Source organism: Lepidochelys olivacea (genome assembly GCF_965140295.1).
Source record: "Lepidochelys olivacea isolate rLepOli2 genome assembly, chromosome: 4".
In the NCBI taxonomy this organism is placed as follows: Eukaryota; Metazoa; Chordata; order Testudines; family Cheloniidae; genus Lepidochelys; species Lepidochelys olivacea.
Genome location: NC_140414.1, coordinates 87553957 through 87581517, shown reverse-complemented (window position 1 = coordinate 87581517; position 27561 = coordinate 87553957). Strand labels below are relative to the sequence as shown.

The 27561-nt window shown below is 39.6% G+C and overlaps 1 protein-coding gene across 5 annotated transcripts in view; it reads left to right on the top strand.

Annotated features, from left to right (window-relative positions):
- SORBS2 (sorbin and SH3 domain containing 2) overlaps positions 1-27561 on the top strand; it is a 276988-nt gene that overhangs the window by 213199 nt on the left and 36228 nt on the right. For 2 of the 5 annotated variants that reach the window (XM_084627084.1, XM_084627083.1), the window contains 3 exons: positions 17993-18042; positions 21213-21391; positions 24703-26271. In XM_084627084.1, the coding sequence (XP_084483210.1) occupies positions 17993-18042; positions 21213-21391; positions 24703-26271 (1798 nt within the window). Of the gene's footprint in view, positions 1-7370; positions 7455-9918; positions 9976-17992; positions 18043-21212; positions 21392-24702; positions 26272-27561 lie in introns of all 5 variants that reach the window. The other 3 variants (XM_084627087.1, XM_084627085.1, XM_084627086.1) reach the window with 3 other exon arrangements.

Genomic DNA, 27561 nt, shown 5'->3' with positions numbered 1-27561 from the left:
GGATGCTGCTTTGGAGAGTATAACTAGGAGCAACAGAATGAAATTAAAGAAAAATAAAAGACTGAATTTTAGGAAAAGCATCTTGACAATGAAACGTATTAGGCTGTGGAATAGTCTCCCAGCAGCTAAATACCAGGTAAGGTAGTATCTGATTCAGTAGCCTAATAAATACATAGAATTATCACTTACTTATGAATTTAAAATAAGGTAGTTAATTAGTATTTAATACTTCGGATTTATTTTACTCTTACAAACTTAAAATTTTGTTCTCTACCAAATTAATCCTTTTGCATTTGGCAAATATATTTTCCCAGGTTTCTAATGGAACTAAAGGTGACTTTCTTTGCTTATTTGTACACCAGCATCACTGATGTTATGCCAGGCCTAGGAACATGGTATTAGTCTACATCTGCAATAAAGCCAGCAAAGAAAGTTTTTGGTGATCCTACAAAAAGGTGCTTATAAAAATGTTTGATGTGACAAGTGGTAGATTTTTAGTAGGTATTTAATGCATATTATATAAGGGCAACACCAGAGTTTGATAATTTCACATTAGATCAATTTCAAGTCTGAACTTTTTTACAATGGGCCTGATCTTGCAGTTGTTTTAAATGCAAAATTCACATTGACTTCATATGCAAGAGGACTCATTAATCTTAATATGGACAGAAATACAAAAGTATTACTATATGTCCTTTAGCAGTAACAGCAAGGAGCCGTAAACTTTTTTGTGCCTGTGTGGAGAAATTTGGGTCTGATTTTTTACCTACAGCGTTCAGATTTGTTTGGCTCTGACTTTACAAGCTTGTTATTAGAACACACAAAACCAGCGTCTGAACTGGAATGGTCCTTTGTATCAACCAGGAATGTTATTTTAAATTCCTTGGAGCTGGAATTAGAAATTCAGCTCTCTAACTCATTAAAGAGATGCTTTGTTGTCACAAAGACACAAGAACTAACCAACCAGTAATGGACCTGGAGCCAAAACAGCCATAAGAAAACAAGTAGAGTGATTCCTTTTAGGGACCAAGAATAGAAGGGGCAAATTAAGACAAAGTCATGATAAACACACTGGCCATATTTCCAAAGAGACCTCAACCTTGCCTCTGAATATCCATCCACAGAATGTTGGATTTTTGTACAAGGAAATTGGGTCAGTAGCTATTTAACTGCACACTTTTCACATATACACGTGGTTTGTGCCTGTAAATGCATGTTTATGTAGATCAAAGTCACCCAGGCAAAATTCCAAATGAAAATATAGGAGCCACTTTTGAAAATGCAGTCCATATTGTCCATTAATTTTTCCTGTGTTTTGAATACATTGATAGAATGTTGTGCTGAATACTCTTTGTAAAGGCCACAAGAATAAAGAGTCTTCCTAAATCGTTATGCATTGTGGGAGAAATTCTCAACCTGCTATAAGTAATTAAAAATGTATTCAGTGTTATCTGTGTTAACTAGCATGTCATAAAGGGAATAGCATTCTTCTTGGATTTACATGTCCTTGTTACCCCTGGATCTATTCAAACCTAGTTTAGGAGACAAAACCAAAATTTCTTTTCTTGTGTTAAAATAGATTTACCCTTCTATGAATCCTAGTGAGAAGAACAAAGAAAAAAGATCTGTTCAGTGGGGGAGGGGTACTGACAGCCAGGTGAAAGCAATTGGCCTTATACGATCCTAACACAGGAAATGCAGGATGTAGTTTAAGATGTACATTTTCAAAGCCCCAAACAGACTTTTCAGACAAATGATTCCCATTATAGTCAGTGGGAGTCATATGGCCAAAGCTCTATTCAGTACTTGAAAAGAGGAAGAGCTCAGCGTCCAGCAAACTCACTATGATTGCTACAAAAAACTTGTAACCATGTTCGCTATAGTTGCACCACTTGCATCATGCCCTTTTGGTTTAATATGGTGCCCTCTGCTGCTGAATATGTAAACAAAGCAATGTGTCTTACCTGCATGGAGAAAGCCTCGTGTTATTCTATTTCTTTGTGTACTCATGCTATTCTTCGCAGGATATTATATAAGTGTCCTGAACAATTCAAAGACTGTGAAACTCCAGACAAATCTGTCATTTCCAGCTTTCTCTGAACAAACAGAAATACAGCCTTCTGTTTGTTTTTAAATCAAGATGTTTTAGGATGGCGAGAAGGAATGGTAAGATTCTGGCCTCCACCTCAATCCCTATGGGCTGCTCTGGTGAGTCATAACAGTCTGGAAGACCATCCCTGAAGCTGCTTTGGGCTGGCATACGTGGCCCCACACTGCCCCCTCTGGCCGCCCTGTTTCAGGAGATGCAGCATAGAACCAAAGTGTCTGACTGATCCATTTTCTGTAAGGAACACCACTGACTTCTTTGTTGGTGTAGCCGGAAATGTTGTTATCCAGGACACACTGATTCACTGTAGGTTAACTCTGTGAATTCCTGAACCAACTGTTAGGCTACTCCATATGTCAATGTGACTTTAAGGAAAATGCCCTCTTTGGTATGAAAATCTATATAAAATGCTCTTCTGTCTTAAATATAGTGTAACTCAGGGCTTGTCTACGCCATGAGGTAATGTGCTTTACAGAAGTGTGTTTTCTAAAACGTTCTAACATGATGTGCATTAATTGGTCCATGCAGACTCTCCTGTTGTGCACTAAAGGTTCCCTAGTGCACCTTAACATAGTACTCTTTCAAACAGCACTGTGTTAGAGCACCAGCAGGATCTACATGGCCCAATTAATGCACAGTAAGTGCACTTTAGCAATCATACTCCTACAGAGCACATTACCCCACTGCGTAGACAAGCCCTTAGGCTATGGGAATGAGGACAAACCAGTAGTTTTTTACTTTTTTCCCAGGTTATCTAGTTCAGAATCATGGTGTGTTTCAAAAAGGTGTGCAAAAAATGGAAGAGTCCAAATATTGTAATTTGAAGAGTAGGAAGTACTACTGATTAGTTCTCTGCATTCATGATTTTTTTCAGATGTTTTCCTTTGTACTGTCTTCATCTCTCTTCAGTTATCATATACTAGACTTCTGTAGTTTGTGTGCTCTTCTAAAATAGACATTTAATTCAAGACTAATAAAGTAGCAAATCTGGACTGGGCAATTCACGAAGCCAAATTCAATGTAATTTTTCTGTTAAAGTCTTGGAAGGTATGTTGTATTGAATCACAGCAGATTGCCCATAGTAATATTGAACTATAAATATTATAGAGATGAAGGATGATCTTATGACTGGAGTATAAGAGTATGACTCAGGAGATCTGAAGTCACTTCCTTCTCTGGTACGTGATATAGGCAAGTAATTTATCTCTGGGCTTCAGTTCCCCATCTGTAAAACTGGAATAACATTTCCCCTACATCTGAGGAGTGCTATGAGAATAAATCTGTAGTCTTGGGTAGTGCTCAGGTGCTTTAGGAATATCTTATAAATACCTAGATCTAGATAGTTCAGTAGTGCTCTTAATTGTTCAACAGATCAAGATTGGTGATCTGTTGTGATTAAATCAAACCCTTTGAATTTCTGCTAGAAAACTGCCATGGGATGTTTAATTACTGTAAATGGTCAAGACCTCAGCATTCTTTTTCATGAAAAAAATAGCGCTATGCCTAGCGTGATCATATGTCCCTTTTTCATAGATTCATAGATACTAAGGTCAGAAGGGACCATTATGATCATCTAGTCCAACCTCCTGCACAACGCAGGCCACAGAATCTCACCCACCCACTCCTGCGAAAAACCTCTCACCTATGTCTGAGCTATTGAAGTCCTCAAATCGTGGTTTAAAGACTTCAAGGAGCAGAGAATCCTCCAGCAAGTGACCCATGCCCCATGCTACACAGGAAGGCGAAAAACCTCCAGGGCCTCTTCCAGTCTGCCCTGGAGGAAAATTCCTTCCTGACCCCAAATATGGCGATCAGCTAAACCCTGAGCATATGGGCAGGATTCACCAGCCAGATACCCAGGAAAGAATTCTCTGTAGTAACTCAGATCCCACCCCATCTAACATCCCATCACAGGCCTATTTACCATGAATATTTAAAGATCAATTAATCATGTTATCCCATCATACAATCTCCTCCATAAACTTACCGAGTTTAACCTTAAAGCCAGATAGGTCTTTTGCCCCCACTGCTTCCCTTGGAAGGCTATTCCAAAAGTTCACTCCTCTGATGGTTAGAAACCTTCGCCTAATTTCAAGTCTAAACTTCCCAATGACCAGTTTATATCCATTTGTTCTTGTGTCCACATTGGTACTGAGCTTAAATAATTCCTCTCCCTCTCCGGTATTTATCCCTCTGATATATTTATAGAGAGCAATCATATCTCCCCTCAACCTTCTTTTGGTTAGGCTAAACAAGCCAAGCTCCTTGAGTCTCCTTTTGTAAGACAGGTTTCCCATTCCTCGGATCATCCTAGTAGCCCTTCTCTGTACCTGTTCCAGTTTGAATTCACCCTTCTTAAACATGGGAGACCAGAACTGCACACATCTGCACTCCAGGTGAGGTTTCACCAGTGCCTTGTATAACGGTACTAACACCTCCTTATCTCTACTAGAAATACCTCGCCTGATGCATCCCAAGACCGCATTAGCTTTTTTCACAGCCATATCACATTGGCGGCTCATAGTCCTCCTATGATCAACCAACACTCCAAGATCCTTCTCCTCCTCCGTTACTTCTAATTGATGCGTCCCCAGCTTATAACTAAAATTCTTGTTATTAATCCCTAAATGCATCACCTTGCACTTCTCACTATTAAATTTGATCCTATTACTATTACTCCGGTTTACAAGGTCATCCAGATCTTCCTGTATGATTTCCTGGTCTCTCTCTAAATTGGCAATACCTCCCAGCTTTGTATCATCTGCAAACTTTATTAGCACACTCCCACTTTTTGTGCCAAGGTCAATAATAAAAAGTTTAAATAAGATTGGTACCAAAACTGATCCCTGAGGAACTCCACTGGTAACCTCCCTCCAGCCAGACAGTTCACCTTTCAGTAGGACCCGCTGTAGTTTCCCTGTTAACCATTTCCTTATCCACCTTTCAATTTTCATATTGATCCCTGTCTTTTCCAATTTAACTAATAATTCCCTATGTGGCATAGTATCAAATGCCTTACTGAAATCTAAGTAAATGAGATCCACTGCGTTTCCTTTGTCTAAAAAATCTGTTACTTTCTCAAAGAAGGAGATCAGGTTGGTTTGGCACGATCTACCTTTTGTAAAACCATGTTGTATTTTGTCCCATTTTTGGCTAGGCCCATCCCTTTTGTAAGCCTTGTCCCGACTTTTTGACAAAAGTGGCATTTGTCCCATTTGCTTTTACCAACTTGATCAGTTGGCAAGAGCAAAGAGGACAAATGCCCACTTTTGTCAAAAAAAGTGGGGTGTGGAGGAACATGCTGGGGGAGGAGGGTGTGAACAGTGATGCCAGCCCCATGCAGGAGAGGAGGCAGGGCTTGGGTGGAGGGTAGGCAGGGCTTGAGCTAGCAGCGATGCCTGCACCAGGCTTGTGGGGGGGGGGGCAGGCAGGGCTCAAGCAAGCAGCAATTCCAGCCCTGTGTGGGGTCGGGGGGCAAGGCTCTGGCAAGCAGCTCAGGCCAGGGGCTAGCCCCATGCGGTGTCCCATTTTCCCTTTGGGAAATATGGTCAACCTAACTATGCCCCATAACATCATATTGAGACATTGGCTCCAACTTGATTCAGGGCAGTGTTGCCTACTGAATCACCAACATCATTCTTCAGGCAGGCATTGGGTTAGTTTCTGAGTGGCAAAGAGTCCTGTGGCACCTTATAGACTAACAGACGTATTGGAGCATGAGCTTTCGTGGGTGAATACCCTGTTCGTTGGATGATCCACGAAAGCTCATGCTCCACTACATCTGTTAGTCTATAAGGTGCCTCAGGACTCTTTGCTGCTTTTACAGATCCAGACTAACACAGCTACCCCTCTGACGTTAGTTTATGATATATGATAAACTGGCATACTATAGCTACACATTACTACATTTTAAATACAATCATATGAGTTTAAGAATAAGGGGGGGCTGTATTTCAGAAACTTTAAACTAAGAGTATGCTGTACCTTTCTGCCAAATGACAGAGCACTTTAGGCTGCACAAAAGAATCCAATACCCTTTGGAAAGTATTTTAAAAAACAAAGTTTAAAATAAATTTATCCCACTGGAGCTGCCAGTATTTTGGACTGTTGTTTTTTCATGCTGGATGAAGAATTCTGTCACTTACTTTTCTGCTCCTTGGACAGTTTCCTTTAAGCTATTTTATACCACTGAGGTGTGTGGTACAGGGTCCCATTCAGTGCCAATCCACAGAGGACATGAGGTTTTACAGCCCCGAGCTACAGAGCCTTGGTTCTTTAGCTCAAGTTGTAGCAGCTCATGTATTTAACTTTGGAGATCCTCATTTTAGTCCCAGATGTGTTGGCCAAGGTGGCAGCTCACTATCTGTAATTCATACTTGTTCCCATTTTTTGCTGCAAAATGTAAACATTTTCATATGGAAATTAATGCATTGACGATATAAAAATAATGAAATCAAAAGGTCTGCATTAGACAAAAGATTTGTTTAAAAAACCAAAAGCACTCAGAATCCATAATTACTACTAATATACATTTCAAATAAGATGATTTAAATAGATAGCAGACTCATTACATAGGCTGAAATGGCTTTTTAACATAATTATGCCTGCATGATGCATATTGCTTATCTGTGCTGTGTGCTTAGCTTAAGGTAGAAAAGATACAGAATTAACATGCCTTCTTTCGTAAGAAGACCAAGAGTGGCTGAAAGCAACATTGCTAAAATCATGTGTGTCTATCTACCATTGGTCAGTCTGAGTACTTTTTTGTACACACTAAAGAAGAAAACAGATTTAAATGTTTTCTTAACAAGGAATCTTCATATGCTGCCATTAAGTGTACTGAACAAAGTGTTATACACAAAACAAGCAACTAGCCATTATATTTGTTCTATAATTATGATCCTTTCTTTTACAGGACACATAATAGGTTTTAGATCCTAATTGTTCATGCTGCCAAAGATAATACTCAGCTTTTGAAAAATTATTTTTAAAGTGCTTGACATTTTCCATATTCTGTGTAACATTATGCAATGACCACTGGAAGAGCAAGCTGAAAAAGGAGGCATTTTAAAACAAGTGGTCTGTGACAAAAACAAACATGTTCCATGTAGAATCCCATCTTCATTCTTGGGTTTATTTCATTCCCTTTCCCCCTATTATTTGTTTTTTGTGTGTGTGTTTGTCGTGTTTATGTGACATGACATTTCCAGCACTTTGCTCAGTGTGTGCCTTTTCCTTCCCTTTTCCTTCACAACGGCTCCAGACTGATCATATAAACCCAGATGACATAGATTTAGAAAATGAACCCTGGTATAAATTCTTTTCAGAACTGGAATTTGGATGTCCGGTAAGTGAGGATAGAATATTAATATTTAAACATCAGGATAATATATTGCTAAAATACAATTCACCAAATATCAAAGAGACGTGTGTCTATCTTCCTCATTACATTAAACTCATCAGTATTACATCTTCATCAGTGTATGCTAACATTTGTTTCTATGTAATATGGGCCCAATTTTTGATTCACAACTCAGGAAAATAGCCCACTAAAGTCCGTAGGAGTTGTATCTGAGAAAGAACAGCAGAATTGGGTCCAGTGTATACATTCGGCCATTTTCTTTATTGAGTGCTTAATCTGCCAAAACACTGATTTTAATCACTAATTAAGGTGCATAGACTACATAAAATAAGTGGTATATACAAGTTAAGTGTAATATCAGTTGTATATGAAACATAATTGATTACGACTTTTACTAAATTTTTGCATTTGGAAAATTGAATTAATTAAATTATCAAGAGTAGAAGACATTTTTAAAAATTATAGATTCCAAACAGACTAAAGCCAAAAGCACTCAGTTTTGTATGAAGGAATGTGTCTACTTTTAATACACATACACACCCACACACAGTGGACGCCATTTAGAAACTCAACATTGGTATGCTTGTCACTATGGCATCTCTATCCTAAGTATAGTAGATACTACAGTTAATGCACGAGTCTGTGGCAATAAATGTTGACTTTTGGAGGGTAGAGGTTGAAAGAGAGGTGTGTGGGATTCAACATTTATTGACACAGGCACCTACAGTAACTGCAGTGTTACAGTGACAAATACACCAACGTTGCATTTTTAAATGGTGCCCGTTTTGTGTGCGTGTGCCTCACCCACACACACATACATGCAGGATATATAATTTTATAGTTAAATAGGTGATGGTAGTTTTAATTTAAACTAGACATCTACTTGAATCTGCATACTGTTTGGGTCTGCTCCAGCTTTCACTAAGGGTATGTCTTCACTACCCGCCGGATCGGAGGGCAGCGATCGATCCAGCGGGGATTGATTTAGCGTGTCTAGTCTAGATGTGATAAATCGAGCACTCTCCTGTTGACTCGTATACTCCAGGGCCTTGAGAGGCACAGGCAGAGTCGACGGGGAAGCAGCAGCAGTCGACTCACCGCGGTGAAGATACCACGGTAAGTCGATCTAAGTACATCGACTTCAGCTACATTATTCACGTAGCTGAAGTTGTGTAACTTAGATCGACTCCCCCCCCTTCCCCGGTGTAGATCAGGGCTAAGTCAATAACAAAACCCACATTGACTTCAATGAGAGCAGAAGCAAGCGCTTTATATGCAACTGAAAAGGACTGCAAACCTATATATATTAATACAAACCATTAAATTATTTTCAAAGCTTTAGATATATAATCCTAATTTTTCTTTTTCACTGAAACAATGCATTTGATATTTAAGTATTTTTTTTTAATTTATAGTCCAACAGTCTGTAATATATCCTCATATTTTCATCAAACAGACTAACCTTAACCTCATTTTATCTAGCTTTTAAAACTGTTTTTAATCATCATTCATCCATATGTAGGCAGGGCATAGGCAGGTTAAAAAATTTCTATCTAGAGACAAAAATATCACTCGTCATTATTATCCTCTATAACAGGGGTGGCCAACTTGTGGCTCCGGATCCACATGCGGCTCTTCAGAAGTTAATATGCAGCTCCTTGTATAGGCACCGACTCCAGGGTTGGAGCTACAGGCGCCAACTTTCCAGTGTGCAAGGGGGTGCTCACTGCTCAACCCCTGGCTCTGCCACAGGCCCTGCCCTCACTCCACCCCTTCCCATCTCCTCCCCTGAGTTGGCCGTGCCCTGGCTCCTCCCTCTCTGAGCCTCCTGCACGGAACAAAACAGCTGATCGGGAGGTGCGGAGAGGGAGGGGAAGGTGCTGATTGGCAGGGCTGCCAGTGGGCGGGAGGCACTGGGAAAGGGGGGGGGGGGCTCCCCATATAGAAATTTCACCAGCAGGCAATAAATACTCAATCATAGAATATCAGGGTTGGAAGGACCTCAGGAGATCATCTAGTCCAACCCCCTGCTCAAAGCAGGACCAATCCCCAATTTTTGCCCCAGATCCCTAAATGGCTCCCTCAAGGATTGAACTCACAACCCTGAGTTTAGCAGGCCAATGCTCAAACCACTGAGCTATCCTTTATTCTGCATTCTTCTGTCTCACCCGTTTTTAAACTGTTGGTATTAATTCAACTATCCACGTTTTAAGCTGGAAGTTTTACTCACTAAAATTACTAATATTTTATTAAGATGCTTGATATTATTGCAAAATTATTGTACCACGCTCTTCCTTCCAGTCAACCCCCATTTTGCTGCATATGTGTCACTCTTGTATCTGATGCTGTCAACACTCAGTTTCTAACTATGTCACCTTCTCCACATGTTTCATTCCTTGCTGCCATTGATACTCCATTTCATCTCTACACTTCTGCTTATATGGTGCAGCCTCCTAAAAAGCTTTTGGACTATGTTCAAGACAATTCTCCTGGTGTTTCCAATGAGGTAAATGAAGTATTCTTTCTTGTTCAGACAATTTGCTTGGGAAACAAGAGCATGACACTCACTAGTAATATCTGAGTTTGTTAATGTTTAGTGGTTTCCTACCAGTAACTCCTGGGCCATTCATAATTCGGTATCATTTTATCTTTGTCTTCATATCTTTCCAGATCACTAGTGCATAACTTATTACACTAGAAACTGAGTCCATATCCCAAAACCATCGAGAGTCACATTCAAAATTACAAAATAAACCATACATTTCTAAATCTTGATATATTCCTGCTTCCTCAGTTATACATTGATTTTAGATACCCATTAACCAGTCTACAAGAACAGGATTGGTAATTAATATATCTGGCGGCAAATTATAGCCTTCAAGTGAAAGTCATGTTGGATGAGCTTTTTTTCACTGAAATATTTATAATTAGGTTTCCTAGCCGAGAAAACCAGCAATGAATTGTGGCTGTAAATTAGTAACTGAAGAATTGATATTTGTCATGATTCTGATTAAATAACATCAGAATTAAGTATAGGACTGACAGCCATTTCCCTGCACTAAATGGGACAGATCCAGATTTTCATTTTTTGTCCCATGTCATGCTGTACTTGAGCACAAGACAGTGTCCTGTCACAATGTGGTGTTAAGTCATTCATGATTCTTGATTAGCTTCCATTCCCCCATCCCAAAAAAATTAATGTCTTCAAGGATTACAAGAAAAACAAGGCTCCTCATTGTTCACTGCATTGCAGACTATTCAAGTGTGCTTTTAGTTTCAGCAACCTGGCAAAACCTCAACTCCTTAGCTTCAAATGAGAATTGAGGGCACTCAGTCAATAACAGAGGAAGCCATTTGAATCGCCCAGGATATGACCTTTTGGGGTTTGTGTCCAGTAGAGCTAGATAAAATATTTATAACTACTGTGTTGGTTTTGTGTTTATTTAATTTACAAAACTTGTCTGTTTTTTAAAGTGAGTGTCTGTGAAATTGCAGTGATTCTTGAAAAAATATTTCCTCAAATATTTTTTACTTTAGATGTTCATGAAAATATTTAAAACAACAATACTTTGTTCAAAAATACCATGTTTGTGAAATTTAGTGGATTAAACAAAATTTCAGGGAGCAAAGTCATGCCAAATAAATGGCCAAACATTTACACTGAGTTTCATGGGGACACACAAAAACTTTCAACAATTTTTCCTAGCTCTCGTATCAGTCACTATAAAGGCCCTGATTTGGCAAAACAGCCCATGGTCAGGAAAGCAATCAGATAAGGACTTAACTTTAAGCACCTGGTTACGTGCTTTTCTGAATAAGGAGGAATTAAGAATGTGCTGAAGTGCTTTGCTGAAAAAAAATTAACATTTTGTCAAGCTTAATTCCCATATTGAGCTATTTTACAAATTACCCTTTTATTAGTTGGCAGTATAGGGAGCAGGTGCACAAGAACGTTAGGTAGTACTGAGAGTATGTGTAGGTGGGTTGATGGATGTGGCTTGCTGTGCATTGGACAGCTCCTGGAGGTGGCAGAAAGGACAATGACATGTAGCAACTAATGAACAGGATCCCTACACTGTTGCTAGAACCATTCATACCAGCTCCAGTCCTTCCGAGACATAATGCCTTCCACCACAAAGGGCACGTCCTCCCTCCTTTAGCCACCTTTTACACAGCTTCACCTGTAGGAGCTTTGTAAGCAGTCAAATGTATACGCTCTTCACTTATTTTTAGAGGATTCTGTACATGAAAATGTAAAACTATGGTGTAAATTAGTACAATGCAGTGTACTATAGCATCCTTCATATGCACAAAATGCTTCAAAGAGGGAGTCAAACACAAAGAGAAAAGGAAGGGTAAGATCAAAGTGATTCAGTGTCTTGAACGGAGGATAGGAAAGAGCTCACATAAGGCAGCCAGCATGCACCTTTGTCTGTCTTAGTTTGATCACACTCACGTACTTGTTTACCAGCCTGGAGAGTTTGTTGGACAATAAACTAAAAGCTTAAAAGTTAAGGGTTCAATTGTGTGATTTACACACAGGGCATCATAGGAGACAGGATGAAGTCATGCTGCCCCTGAGAGCACCCAGAGAGAGTGTACCTCAGGGGGCACAATCCCGCTAGGATTCATAAAGACTAGGGCTCTGACTTGTTAGGCTGCTGACTGGGGGACAAGACCCTCCCTCCTCCCTACTTCAAGCCCTGATGATTTGCTTATGGGAAAGAACAAAGACTGAGCAGTCACTACTCACAGGGACTACTATTGTGATGGGCCCTTCTGTGGATCAAGGCGGGGGTGAGAGGCTATGTCACATCACATGCTGGGTAGCAAAAATTGTTGTTCAACTACCAGCCTCAGCTGGCATAGCAGTTCTTTACATTTTTAATGGGCTCTGTCCTCCTTGGTTCAGGTTTGGCTGGAGTTTATATTGTAGTCCCCACGGTATGTACTCCTTGAAGGGCCACTACAAGTGATCTAAGGTCATCGCTCTCTCTGTTGTTGGGTGGCTAATACCATGTGCACTGATGGTCTCACTCTGATTTCTAGAGGAAAGGGGATATCACAAGAAAATCCACCTTTAGTATTAATCTGCAACTGTTATGTCAGTGAACATAGCTCTAACTAGGACCACACTTGAGCTCAAACTTTTGTATTAGTGCCTACTGTATGATTATGATTGGTGCAGTACAGATTAGACAGCCACATGTTGTCAGTCCTGACACCAAGACTGGGTGTGGGAGCTAAGTTACCTTTATTTACCTCATATAAATGTGGTCCCTCCACATGCTTGACATGCATCAGTGGGACAGTATGGGAAAGCATACAAAACTGCTGAGGACCCTGCTCTCTTATGCTGTGCAAATAAACAGAGAACTTTGGTTTCTATGCCTGTCAGTGTAACTTCCTCAGTGTTGGCAAATTCTCACAATTGTATTCCACGCATTGCTATATTTGGGGTTAGTTTTAGAATCCCAGCGTCTGGAGTCAGGCAGCTTATTTGAGAATCTCAACCTCCATTTTTTTAATAAGTAAGTTTCTAGCCCTCATGGTTGCAGAAAAAAGTTTGAAAACATGAATCATAAAGGCTAAAAAGCCAGGGAGCAAATAAAAAGCATTCAAGTTTTGTAATGTTTTTAAAATGTCTGACTCATGAGTTTTGAACATGCCAGGGTGGCATTCTTCATCAGCCCTAAATTAATTCCAAATCTTCAGAAAATGAAATAAGGACAATTTCCTGAGATCGATAAACATGTTTAATATCTATGAAAACACTAAAGTATTATTAATAGAGCTTGGTAGTAGATTTGGCTCAAAAATGCAGTCCTCTATTTCAGCAGCATATGGAGAGGTTGTATTGTGATGCTTTGTTCCCTGTAAAACATGGATTATTGGAACTAGTTTCTCACTGTAAGCTTCACTCTAATCTACAGATAAAATGATTTCTTCATATGGCTTACCAGGCCTCGGAGACTTAGGTCTGCATTCAGCTATTTCTGTTTTTCATTTTTTTAATCCAATTCACTAATTATTTTATCTCTTCCAAAATGCATTACACTAATCAGATAGCAGCAGGCAACAATATAAAATAATGAATTAGCACATTAGCAAGCCAGATGACGAAAAGATTTGGAGACCCATCTTTCTCTGGGACGTTGAAACCTGCAAGCAATGTCTTTCCGTTGTTAGCAGAAAAAAGTGTGTCTGTAAGAAACAAAAGAGAAGCTAATTTAAACCATAATTTGTATTGCCATGTCCAAAAAGGACTGTTCTAAGAGCTGAAAGCTCTCCTCTCATGGGAAAGGGTGTATATGGGGTACACAAAAAGCTTCATGGGAAAAGGACACAATTTGTAGCAAACCATCTTTGCTGATGTATGCTCCTAATGTTAGAAAAAGCCAGGCACATGACGAGCAGTAGTGGCACAGTCATCCACCGAAAGGGCCATTGCTAAAGGAGTCATGCCATGTGGACAGAGCCATACTTCTGGGAACAGTGGTCCACACCATCCATCATTCCATGAATGTGTATGCTTCAGCACAGTGCCTTATGACCAAAGCTGGTAGAAGCAGTGGATGAGGAATAGAGAAATCTGCTATATGTATAAGCCACACATTGCAAGTTAATGTTGCCTGAGGCAATGTTAATGTGCAAAGCCTAACTCCTGTAATAACTTACTCCAGATATCAGTGGTATCATACATATTACTTTTGCTGTCACCTACTACTTCCTATTGTGTATCAGACAGCACTTTTTGGTTGCATGTACATCCATCATGCTCTCGTGTTGCATATGTTTTGGGGTTGTTTTGGGCATAACACATGCCAGCAAGGCCCTTTGTGTAGCACAAGTGCTTAGGCATCCTATTTTATTTTCATTTTCAGCTATCCTCTTCTCTCTGTGGCACAGGAGCACAGTGGTATGCCACCAGTATTTTTACATGGGTTTCCACAAAAATATTTCCCCTTAGTTTGATAAACCTTGTTTTCCAATGGTGCATGCACTGCAGAGAGGAAGGATGAGGGACAAAGGATTCAATTCTTTTTTCCCCATCAATTTAAAATAAATGAAAATACCTGCCATTAGGTGCAATCTGGTGCATGTCAACAGTATGCTATTTGCTCTTCTGAAGCAGTTTAAGAGCCCTAGGGAGAAGTCATCGCTGTCAAGATGCTATAACAGTGTCCAGAAGGATAAACTCCATCACAGGTAGTGAAATCGTCCCAGGTCTCCCTTCAGTGTGGTGACAGAATTTTAACAAAGGGACTCCAAGCAGGTCCCCAAGAGTACCCCAGTGTAGGAATATATGGCCTGTAGAAAACTTGTGTTCTTCATTTGGCAGTATTTTTTGTCTGTGCATGGATGGCAAGATTAGTTGGTATGAACACAGAAATAGTGAAAACTTTGAAATGGAACAGTTTTCATGGAGGAGTCCCAATTTAGTCTCACAGCTCGTTTCATTTCAGAATGAATTGAAAGAGAACAAAATGGGAACAGCTAGTGTATATATTTTGAAAGCTGGTCAAAAATGTACATTTTGAATGGGAATTTTTAAAACTTCTTTTTCTCAATTTTCTGCAAATTTTGGGGAATTTTTTTGAAAATCAAAACGTTTTTGTTTTTACTAAAAATTTTAAATTTTAGATGTTCCACTGAAAAATCAGAAAATTGCGAGGGAAACAAATATGTTCTTTTCCTTTGAAAAGCCAGTTTTCATCCAAAAAAAAGTTTTGAGAAAAATTTTCAACCTGCTCTTAACAAGTTCATCTCAATAGCTGATGAGCATTGTGGCAAAATAGCTTGTTCGCCTCAGTAGGCTCAGTCCTTTTTAGCCTTGGAGACTCAAGTTTGGGGCAAGGCGAATCCTTATAGGTGGCACAGGGTCCTGCTACTCCTCTCCTCAGTCAGTCCCTTGTGCTTGTTTTCCTTCCCTTCTGGGGAGCGAGTGCAACCTCCCTACTGGGAAGGTTTGGGGTCTTGCTGCAAACAGCCTACTGACAGCTTCCCTGCTCCTCTCACTCCCTCATTCCTCCCCTCCTTCCACCCAGGGGAGGGTTTAAAAGGGTCCCAAGTAGTTGGGAGTCAGCTGAACCTAATTGGTTCCCTAGCAACCCCTTTTCCAGCTGAACCTTATTGCCCCCTGGTTCTCTCTCCTCAGTGGATAGGGAGGGGCCTTTTAATCCCCTGGGACTAATTACTACCACCCCACACTTTTGTAGCTTTTTGTCCTGGGTTTACCACAGCATATTAAAATCTAGCAGTGACTAGAAATAACAGGATAGCACTTCTATAGCACTTTTCATCAGTACATATCCAAGCACTTTACAAAGATACTGTCTTTATCCCAATTTTATATTGGGGAAACTGAGGCACAGAGCGGCAATGAGACTTGCACAAGGTCACACAGCAGTCCAGTGGCAGAGCTGGGAATACAATCTAGGTCTTCTGAGTCCATACCTAATGTCCTATCCACAAGGCTATGCTATCTTCCAGTGAAACCTCAGACTTGTTACAGTCATGTCTGTTAACATTATATCCTGCCACTTGTGGCACTCCCAGTTGAAATCAGCTGACCAAGAGTAGCATGCAAAAACTGATAGCAGGATATTGCCCTTAGATTATACACTGTAAATAATATAGGTTTCCACTGGATCCAGTTCTGCCATAATGTATATAAGAGCAAAACCAATAACTGTCCTTTGGTTATGGGGCAAGACGATGATAGCTGGCACTTAGGTTATGTATTTGTAGTAATCAAAACTTTTTTCAAATGCATAAAAAATGTACATAGTAGATGGTGTCCTCTCTCTTCATCCTTGTCTTCAATTGTAAATTCTGTGCAGCAGAGATTGTGTTTGTACAGCACCTAGCACAATGGGACCTTGATCCCGATTGGGGACTCTGGACACTACAGTAGTATAGGTATTTATTAATAATGATGATGAATACAAATAAATATTGATGAGTAATGCAAAAAGTTCATTTCAGATAAACATCCACAAGTTTTGGTCCTCATCCAGCGCTAATCTGCAAGATCAGTTTCAGAGGAAAGAGCTTCAATTACTTTCAGCTACTTTCATCTCAACTTCCATTCCCATCTAAAACCAAAAAGTTCTGAATCACGTTAATGAAGCTGTTTAAAATGTCTGGGAAAATTTGGGATCACTTTGGTGCAAGTTTTAAGCAATGTTATGTTCATATTTTATCCAAATTTGTGTGGCTTTCTCAACTTTTAAAATGTGATAAAGTTTAGTGAATAATCTAGGAAATTATGTTCGTTTGTGTTTTCGTGGAATTGTTTAGTATGTGATCTGAATCTAAAGAATGAGGACTATTGAAAACTAATTTCAGACTACTGGCTCTGAAGAGTCTCGGGTATATCTGGTCCTTACATAACCCATTATATTTAGGTATTGTTGACTGTGATTATAGAATGCACATGTTGTGCTGAATGTCTGTAGTAATGCAAAATCTATTCCTAAATGTTTCTTAAACCAAGGACGACCTCTAGAAGTGTGATTACATGTCAGTTACTAAAAATTAGTTGGGCTATATTTTTTAATGAACTTTGAATCCAATCATTTTTAAAAAATTGATATATGCAATGACAAAGCATTTAAGAAGACCATAATTTTTCTATATGATTTCAGCCCACCCTATACTTTTCTATACAGAGAAAAGTGGATCCTGCAGCATATAAAGCCATGTGAAAATTCTATTTCCAGTTCACTGGGTCATCTTTGAAATGATATAGCATGAAATGTTTAACATTTCACTGACCTAGCTTTGTGCCCAGGAAGAGGCGCCATGGGGACAAGACGATTCCTTTTCTAGCTACCACAAACTAATGCTACATAACTCTAATTCTGGCTGCAGTCTTGAAACCTATTAAGTGAGTGGTTTAAAAGTAGTTGTCACTTAAGATGGAATTTACGTTGACAAGTTAAAAATATTTCAGGGTAGCACTGCATTCCATCTTTCAAGGGTTATGCAATAGCTACTGTTAAAGCAATGAAAAGGCATTAGGCCTTTGTGAAAAGAACGGTTCTTAAAATTAATTTAGAACAGCCAGCAAATGATGGCTCTTTCAGCTACATTTACGAAGAGTTTCCAGCTTTAATTGACATTGATACTTCGGTGAGTAATTGGAGGAAATTCTGTGGGTTTTTATATGCGGATGAAAATTTTCTTTTTAGATTTTATATATTTCCACTTTTAATCAATCTCAACCACAATGTAGCAAATTATGCAAAAGTGAATAGAAAGTCCTGGATTGGTATTTTAAATGGAAAGATATAACTGAAATTTTATGGAGCTCTTTTAAAAACGGTATAAATTCTCTTGTGAAATATCATTGAACCTGTAGTCTGCAGTGCATAGGACATTAATCATGATAGTCTGATTTTTATGGGGCTCATCATTGGGTCACTAATTTAATGAATGGTCCCAGTCGATATCCGTGGAAAATGTCACACTTTTTTCCAGTGCAAAAGTTTAACAGATTGACCTATTTGTTTTCACAGACCTCCTTATATCACTCTTCTCCAGACAAAGGCCTGGACAGACCTTCTAGGTAAGAAACATGATGTGTCCTTGCGGTAGACAAGCTGACCAGTCTCACAGAGGCTAGAGGCCTGTTGAGCATCCTGAAGTAAATGGGAGTTGAGGGAACTCTTCACTTGCATAGCACTTCTTGGGATCCAGCCTACAGCATCCCACATATGAGATAATGACAAAATATTGAGTGTGGGTTCTTTTGAGATTTGCAGTTCTTCCTTTTGTTTCAGAAGAAGATATTGCCTGCTATTCAGAATGTCACCCAATCCTTCAAACCCCTCCACTGGCATCCCTCACCGTCTGTATTAATGTGTAGCCTCTATCCCTCATTTTCAATGCACTGCATACAGTACTCAACCTCTCCCAACATCTTTGTGCTCATTTTTTATTACGCCTCTTCTTTGTTCCACCCAAGCATCCAACCTCACTTCTATCTTCATATCATTCTCCTATTCTCGTTTTTGTGCTTGGAACTCTCATCCCAGCGTGCAAAATTACCAGACTCTCTTCATTCAAATCCCTCTTTAAAACTCCTGTATTTCACAACACCTACTTGTGTTAACCCTTAAATTAAATCTATTACCTAATTTAAAAATGAAAAAAGAATAACCCTGCAACACCTTAAATTAACTTTCTCCTCATCATGCAAAACAATCTGTGGCTGTTTGATACATTTGTCTATTTAGGCGGTGACACTGGATCCCGAAACAAGATCCCTGTGCTCTTGAGTGCATGAGATCCCATTCTTTTCTACTGACCTTTTTCAAGGGTTTCCTCTAATCTGTCCTTTCTTAGGCCTACCCCATGACTGCTCTTTATTTCCTGTATAACAGCTCAGCTTTCTAAACATTGTCTATACTTAAAATGGCTTTGCCAGTATAAATATACTGGACAACTATACTGGCAAACCCCCCTAGTGTAGACACAGCTTAGTCCAGCAAAAGAGTTCTTTCGATAGTATAGTTTAAACCAGTTCCCTGAGCAGAATAAGGCATATGGATAAAAGGACTTTTTTTGCCTGTATAACTGTGTCTACATTAGAGTTTTTGCCGGTGTAGCTATGTGAGTGGAGTGTGGGATATTTTTTTTTCACACTCCCAAATGAGATAGCTATGCCAGCAAATTTTTCTAGTGTAGCCACACCATAGAGACCAAATATATAGAGGGCTTGCCAAAATGTGTAGGAAAGAGCAAAGATGTGAGGTGACGACAGGTCTGCACTGGGTCTAAGGCTCGTGTGGAAGATGATGATGATAACATGACGTCTCTTGTGGATGATAATGTCTCATGTCCTTACCACTGCTCCTGACCTAAAGGAACTCCGCAATCCCCTCCTCCCTTCCCAGCATTCAGCCCGGGAAAGTTTTGCTGGCTGTAGCTGTACTCAGCTCCATGTACCTGGCCATCTGTTCCAGCCTCAAGTCACTGGCTCTGAAACCTGAAGCTTTCCTGGCAGGGCAGGATTGTGCTATTCACATGGGAACCTTGATTACTGCTGCTGCAATCACTGCACCTTGGTGCTCCTCATTGCTAACAGCAAAAGTGAAGGGTGGCTGCAGGGCTTGGAACAAATCATGGGGGAGAGTGATAGGGCAAAGAGCACAGTTCAGGCAAGGAGCCTGTGTAGGGTGACCATATGCCCTGTTTTGGCCGGGACAGTCCCTTTTTTAAGCCCTGTCCCGGCCGTCCCGACTTTTTTGGCAAAAGTGGACATTCGTCCCGTTGGCTTTTGCCAAATTGATCAGTTGGCAAGAGCAAACGGGACAAATGTCCACTTTTGTCAAAAAAGTGGGTTGTGGAGGAATGTGTGGGGTGGGGGACGGACTAGCGGCAATGCCAGTCACCACAGGAGGAGGGAGGCAGGGCTCGGGCAAGCAGTGGCGCCAGCCCCAGTCTCAACGGGGGAAGGGGGAGGGGAGAGCAGGCAGAGCTCAGCTGGTGGCCCCAGCCGTTGGGAAATACGGTCACCCTATCTAGTATGTGCGTCGCTGATCGACAGGCCCCGCCTGCCCCCCGTCCTGCACCTGCAGGCAGGGGGTCTTGGGTAACGGGCTTGTGCCATTCCCTTGGAAGGGAGGGGCAGGGGGAAGAGGTCAAGCCTGCACGACATGGTATCCTGTTTTCCCTTTGGGAAATTTGGTCACCTCAAGCCTGTGTAGCATGGGGACTGGTCATTTGCAGGTGCTGAAGCCTAGAGGCTGTCTTAGACAGTTATCCCAAGCAAGGCCAGAGTCACTTACGCAGCCTAGGAACTGCCTACTGCTGCTTCAGTGCCAACAGCAGTTCAGTCCTCTGCTTACTGGTTCTGAACAGGCATTGCAAACCAAGTGTGAGACAATGCAAGGGGTGGGGACAAAGAGAGACACCGAGTGAGACCAGAGCAAGCCAACATGCCCACCAACATGCAGCAGAGGGAGGAGCTTTCTTTGGACAGAATCAAGGGACATACACCCACATCCCCTGTTGAAAGCTAACATTTCCACCACTGTATAAGATGAAGGACTGGGTTGCGGTCAGAGAGTGGACATAGCTGTTGTACCACCCTGTGCTACACAGGGCAGCCTCCCAGCACCAAGAGACGCTGTGGGGGCAAAGCTGCCCATGCCCCTGGCAGAGCAGCAAAGCCTGGGAAGAAGCAAACTACCAAAACTAGAGACTGAAATTTTTAAACAAAGTCCTTCAGTCAAAACATGGCCTTCTGTGCAAAAATTTGTCAACAATGTTGAAAGTTTGTTCACAGAAAATGTAATGTAGTGTCTCTTAAAATAACCTTGAAAATGTTTACGGAAATGTCTCAGTAAACATTTTGATCATGTTGATAAAGTTTTAGATAAAAAATATCAGGGAAGAAAGTGAAAAATTTTGGATAAAGAAAAGAAGGGGTCAAACCTTTTCAAAACCTTTAAAGATGAAATGGCTTCAAAATTCTGAAATTTTTCCTGAAAATAGATTTTCATTTTTTTGTCAGCTTTAGTACAAATGGGGCTTCATTCTGCAAAGTATGCAGTTCTTGGGGGAGCTGCGAACAGTGTCTTCATATATTTTTAGTCTATTCATTCACGCAGTGTTGGAACTGTTAAGTGGGTCACAGCTAAGGGGCCTGCTTATTGATCCCTGAAGAGAAAGTATTCAAATGAGCCCTGCTCACAGGGTTTAGACTGGCACTAATATTGATTATTTCTTTAGTTCTGCAAGTGACTACAGAAAAAGGAGGAAGTCGGAGCCTGCTGTAAGTCATCAGAGGGTGCACAGTGATCAAAATGCAAACAGGACTAGCCTGGGCCATGCAGATATGCAGGGCACATACACTACCCTTAGAAAACCTTTAACTAGCTCTTCTCCTTCTTCTCCATCAAGAGCAAAAGGTAAGAGACAAGCAGATTAGCGAACAGACAATAACCTTGTTAATACTGAGTTCTTGTTGCATACGGTATTAAATGTTAGTAATAACTGCCAGGTACTATATGCTGTTGCTCAGACACAGTTCACTGAAGAAAAAACAACAGCCTTTAGTTTCTAATGAAAGGCTAACCTGTTTGTTCTTGACTCTATTATTTCAGGCTGATTCAAACCTGGATTTATTTTTCCTATGTAGTATCTACTCTATATGTATTCAAAGAAAATCAGTCAAAAAAGAATGTGATTTGTAAAATTTTACATAATTTCATAAAGTTACATTTCATACATTGCTTTCTTGCCAGCATTTATGAGATTATTTGTAATTTTTAAAACTCTTCTAGTATGCCCAGAACATGAAGTAAGAGAAACAGCATTAAAGATCACTGCCATGCAAATAAATCCTTAAAACTTTCCTTTCCTCCTTCAAACCTACATCTGATTCTTGGCAGCTGATAAGTTCTAGGAATCTAATTCAAAAAAGAAAGTGCCCCAGTATGAAATGAGATGATAGATTTTGTCAAAAATTCAAGTTAATGGGTAAGATACAACCCATATAGTTTCTGATTCTTATGTAAGATGATTCTTTTTTAATTGCCAGTCACTCAAACCTCTCCTTCTTATATGTCTAGTATTTCTTACCTGCAAACGGGTTTTGTTTCTTTAAAGTAAGACAAAAGGTTTCAAGGTATTAGTGATTTTTTACATTGGGAGTGCATATATAGTTCTGTACCTCCCCCATGATCCTCTTATTATTTTTCATTTATTTGCATTATAGTAGTGGCTAACATTTCCAATCAGAGCCTCATTGTGCTAGGCACTGTATAAACTTGTAAAAGCCCATGAGAGCTTACAGCTTAGGTTACAACAGAACATAACAAGTGGACAAGGCAAACAAATAGTAGGGAAGATGTTGGAGGATGAGTAATAGGAAAACAAGCATAGCTAATCACAGCAAGCATTAAGGTACGAGTATTCTCTGTATTGCGGGATGGATCACTGTAGAGCATTTTCCACAAAATTGAGTATTATTTATATGGGTATCCAGCCTGGAGCAACACTATATTCCATTCTCTCATAAATAAATAATACCCTACTAAAATATTACATTTCTTGAAGTCAAATACTCTTTCAAGTAAAAAGTGTGTTATAAGATTTTTGATCAACATATCATTTCAGATTGTCTCTTTAAAAGGCATATGAAGTTAATGTATTTTAGGTAAAAATAATGAGTGGAGAGAAGTCTGAACCAAAACCCTAGATCCAAACATCCTGAACTCTGCAAATGTTTGAAATCCAGATCCAGATTGTAATTTTGCAGGTGATTTCTGTTTTGTTCAAATTTGACCAACCCAGACTATGGGCTCTTTGAAATCTGTATCCTGAACTGAATTTTGTAGCATTTCTGTTGTGAAAAGTGACTCTGACTTGACTCTCAGTGACTTCAAGATCAAATGTGCTCAGGTTAGAAGTAAAAGTATGGCTTTTCTGACTTTCAGCCCTGAAAATTCAACCCTGTATCTGAAAAACAAGTTGAATTCTTTGGTTCTTGCACATCATCCCCAGATTCTGCAGGCTAAATTATATCTTCAATTACACCAGTGCAATGCACCCTATTGTTTTTAGATTATGCCCCCGGTGACACCTGTGTAAACCCATTTCCTTCATTGTGGTTTGATGGGTGTAAATGACTGGCCTTTCAGCTTGGGGAGAGATTTTCAAAAGCACCTACACCATCTAGGTGCACAAATTCCATTGACTTTTATTTATAAGTCCTTGGGCATTTTGAAAATATCTCATTTGGAATTTAGCTATCATTTCTGCTAATAATGCAAATGAAGTAGAATCCAGCACATTTCTTCTGTTGGTCTTGTGAGTGTAAGAGGAGTAAAAAATAGTAAAAACATTTTACCTACAGCAAATAGGGATGTAGATGTGTTGAATAAGATGTGTTGAGTAAGTAGGAGCCATTGTTACAGAGAGGCTGCTCTTAATAGCAAAGAAGCAGGTTTTCTAACAAGGCATGAGTTATGAAGTTGCACTGTGGAGTTCTACATTTAAGTTGTTAATACAGTGAACCTTTTGCGGGACAAGTAACCTTAATGCACATCAGAAAGCTTAAGAGCCGGTTAGCATCTCAAAGTAGTTGTGACATAGTGTCATGTGGATTGCCCACATTTGGGATTCAAGATCAGTTCATTATTTGGGCAAGAGCACTGCAGAGTGAACCTGGCAGCCAGCTGAGGAGCAACACTGATGGGTTCCAGAGACACCCATATCCAGCTTCACTCAGAAGGACAGTCAGCTAAGTAGGGGAAATAAAAGGAAAAATGGTTGGAACTTTGGGAGGCTTTCTGCAGGAAACATACCCACAAGTACACAGAGAAATGTGTTCACATATTATGCTGTTGTAGTGTTCCTTCCTAGTCCATTCAAGACCCATTCATCACATCGTTTTACCACACATATGCTACCTGAGAGACAAGAAATCTCCCATCCATTCCTATACAGAGATTTTTCTTAGTCATCTTAGTTAAATATGCAGCTGCGGTAAACGGTTTTCATACACAACATTGTTTTCCCTGGACCAAACACAACTGTGTGCAAAAGTCAAAATCCAAGTGTACAACAGGAACTTTTTGTCAAACATAAATTTACATTTGCTCATTTTTGGCATTTGTTTTTGATGTTATTCTTTAACATCTATATTTTGGTAGTACCTAAAGGCCAGACCAGATTGAAAGCCACAGTGGTAGGTGCTGTACAAACAATAGATTATGGTTCCTGTCCCTGAGATGGGCCTGAGACAAAGTTCAGTTCTGCCTCTGGATTCATGCTTTCCCAGAAGTAGGGTGTCTTCAGATCCAGACTTTTGGTTTGGCCCCATCTCTACATCTTTTGTATTGTCTTTCTACCAGCTTCAGAACCTTTTTATATGTGGCACTTTTAATGTAAAGATGTGCACTGTCTTAACACTCTAGTATTTAAATGTGTTTTATTATTAATAGAAACGTATGGCACTGAATCCTTTCTGAAGTTTAAATTATATAAAGTAAATTTTTACAGTTGGAAAATTAAGTAATTGTTTAGCATGGATTATTTGCTTTTCTCTTCTAATCTTTAGCAATGTGTATGCTGTATTTGATTGCTAGATTAGATACAGTAACTGCTTTCTCTTTTCTGTTCTTTCTGATATTTACTGACATTATTTCCACCTTTTTGAACCTGTTAATTTCTGGCAATGTCTCTTTTTTACCATGCTGCTCAATGGATTATAAAGGTGGAGATATTAGCCAAGTGTATCCATCCCTTTTCAGTTATTCAGTGTACAATCACAACACTTCAAATGAATTAGATTATTGTAGCACTTATAGACAGCATTTGGCTGTTCCAAGTGATTCAAGAAGGGCAATCCATTATAAGAATGGCTGGCAAATGACTCGTCAGAACGCAGAAGTCTGGAGCAGCACAGAAGAAACTGCCTCTCCTAAGCGGAAATCTCGTAGCTGTGATGATCTGTTAACAGATGATCATGATAGCTTCCCTGATGCACAAGCCAAGTCTGAAAGTATGGTATCTCTCATTTGCGAGGAGGATTCCAAAGGCTCATTGACCTGGGCCTCCCCATATGTTCCTGAGAGCCACAGTACTAGTCAGTCAAGAATTCGTCATAGATCTGCACATGATACCCCAGGGTTCCTAAAAATGTACAAGAAGATGCACCGCATCAATCGCAAGGACTTGATGAATTCTGAGGTGATTTGTTCTGTAAAGTCCAGAATATTACAGTATGAAAAAGAACAGCACAAAGGCATCCTTCAGGGCTGGAGAGAGTCTTCTACTGAAGAGGTGCCCAGGGACATGGTGCCTACCAGGATATCTGAATTTGAAAAATTAATTCAAAAATCAAAATCAATGCCGAATTTAGGTGATGAAACATTATCAACAGTAACACTAGAGCCTCCTAAAAATGGCTTATGTTCAAAGCGGCGATTTTCTATCGAGTCCCTGTTGGAGGAGGAAAATCAAGGTAGACACGCCATTCAAGTACAACGCAACTGCAAGCCTAAAACTCTGGTGCCAATTCATATTGAAGTGACCAGTGATGACCCACAAAGATCACATCTGGAGTTTTCTGACAGTGATCAAGATGGAGTGGTCTCAGACCTCAGTGACTTTATCCAGATAGAAGGTTCATCCTTTTGTAGTGAAAGTGACTTTGACCACTTTTCCTTTACATCTTCTGAGAGTTTTTATGGATCAGGCCACCATCACCATCATCACCACCATCACCACAAGCATCTCATCAGCTCCTGCAAGGGGCGATGCCCAGCATCCTACACCCGCTTCACCACCATGTTAAAACATGAAAGGGCTAAACAGGAAAGTACTGAAGATCCAAGGAGACAAGAAGCAGAATCTGGCCTCTCTAAGATAGCATTCCTAGTCAGTCCAGTGCCTTTCCGGAGGAAAAAAAGTTCAGCCCCTAAAAAACAGTCTGAGAAGACTAAATGTAAATCATCTGTGTTCAACGCACTAGATTCTGCTCTTAAAGATATCTGTGACCAAATTAAAGCAGAAAAGAGAAGGGGAAGCTTGCCCGACAACAGTATATTACACAGACTTATTACTGAATTGCTTCCAGACATACCTGAAAGGAATTCATCACTTAAAACTCTTAGAAAAAGTCCCATGCACCAGCCTTTTCATCCACTGCCTCAAGATGGTGCCATTCATTGTCCACTGTACCAAAATGATTGTGGAAGACTACCTCTTAGTGCCTCTTTTCAGGACATGGATACAACCAACAACAACAAGCAAGACAATGATAGTGCACTATGTTTCCAAGGTGGATTACCTTCCTTTCCTTTATTCTTGTGATTGAATCATCCACCCTTGTTCCTTTCATTTCCAACCCTTTGTCATTTCATTTTTGAGTATTTATTTATGCAGTTTAGAATAAGTGTTTATAAAAGGCATGATGAAAGGGTATTATTTTTACATAACTATATGTGATAAATAATATAAAATGGATAGAGTGTCTATCCACAACAATGTAGTAATCTGGTTATAAAATGGTGACAGCATTATTTTACACTTAGGTGATCAATACAGCAAAGTAATATAATGCAGTAAAATAAAAAAATTAAGGGAGAATCCCTTTTTTCAATAATTGGAGCCTTACAAGGACACAGGTTTTCTGATAATTAAAGGGCTTCACGGTATAATAAATATATGCATCATAATGTGATGACCACTGGGGAAAAAATGGAGCAGCTCTTCCATTTTGTTTATAATAACAAATGTGCACTTCACATTAATAATATTAAGAAATAATGTCATACTGACAATATTTTTATGTACAACAGATGAAAATCTGAATGTTTTATAATGAATTCTGTCCATTTTATAAAATTGTATTCAGTTCTGTCACAAAATTATGCTACCTTTGAGCAATGCAACTTTTTTGTGAATAGACCTCCAGGCTATTTATAGTGAAGGTTCCATTTCCACTGCTCAAACGATACACTTTGCAATTTCCATGGCAGCAAAATTATTGAATGTAAAATGTCTCCATTAAATTTTGAGAGAGACACTATCCCTTCAAAATGGCAAACAGAAAACAAAAAATAATCAAAACTTGAAGGATACTGTCAAGCTGAATACGAGTAGAAACTGATCTCTCTTGACAGGGATCCTGTTTTAAAGTTCATACCATGAGGAGTTTATTGTTCCATTTCTCTCTCTTTTTTTTTTTTTAATCATTGCTTGAGTTTAAAATATTTTTAAAAGTTTGACCGTGATTGTCACAGTAAGCAAAACACTGTAATTGCATGTGTGCACAGACTGGCAGACTCCAAGAGTTGAATGTCTTTTGTAAAGATATTTCAAACCTGAGTTTTTTATTTTAAAAAGTGATCAGACTACTCAAGGTAAGAATGTCAAAATGGACTGCCAAAGAATTCTGGGTTTAGACATACCCTCTTTAAAGGTGTCTCTTCAGTTATTATGATGATCGCTTTATAAGGCTTTTCCTGAAATCATGTAACTGAAGAAGGGGGAAATCTATGGCTTTTATATCAATTGTGGAGTATACTCCTCTTATTTTTTCTTTAATGTTCTTGTCCTGTGCTGAAAT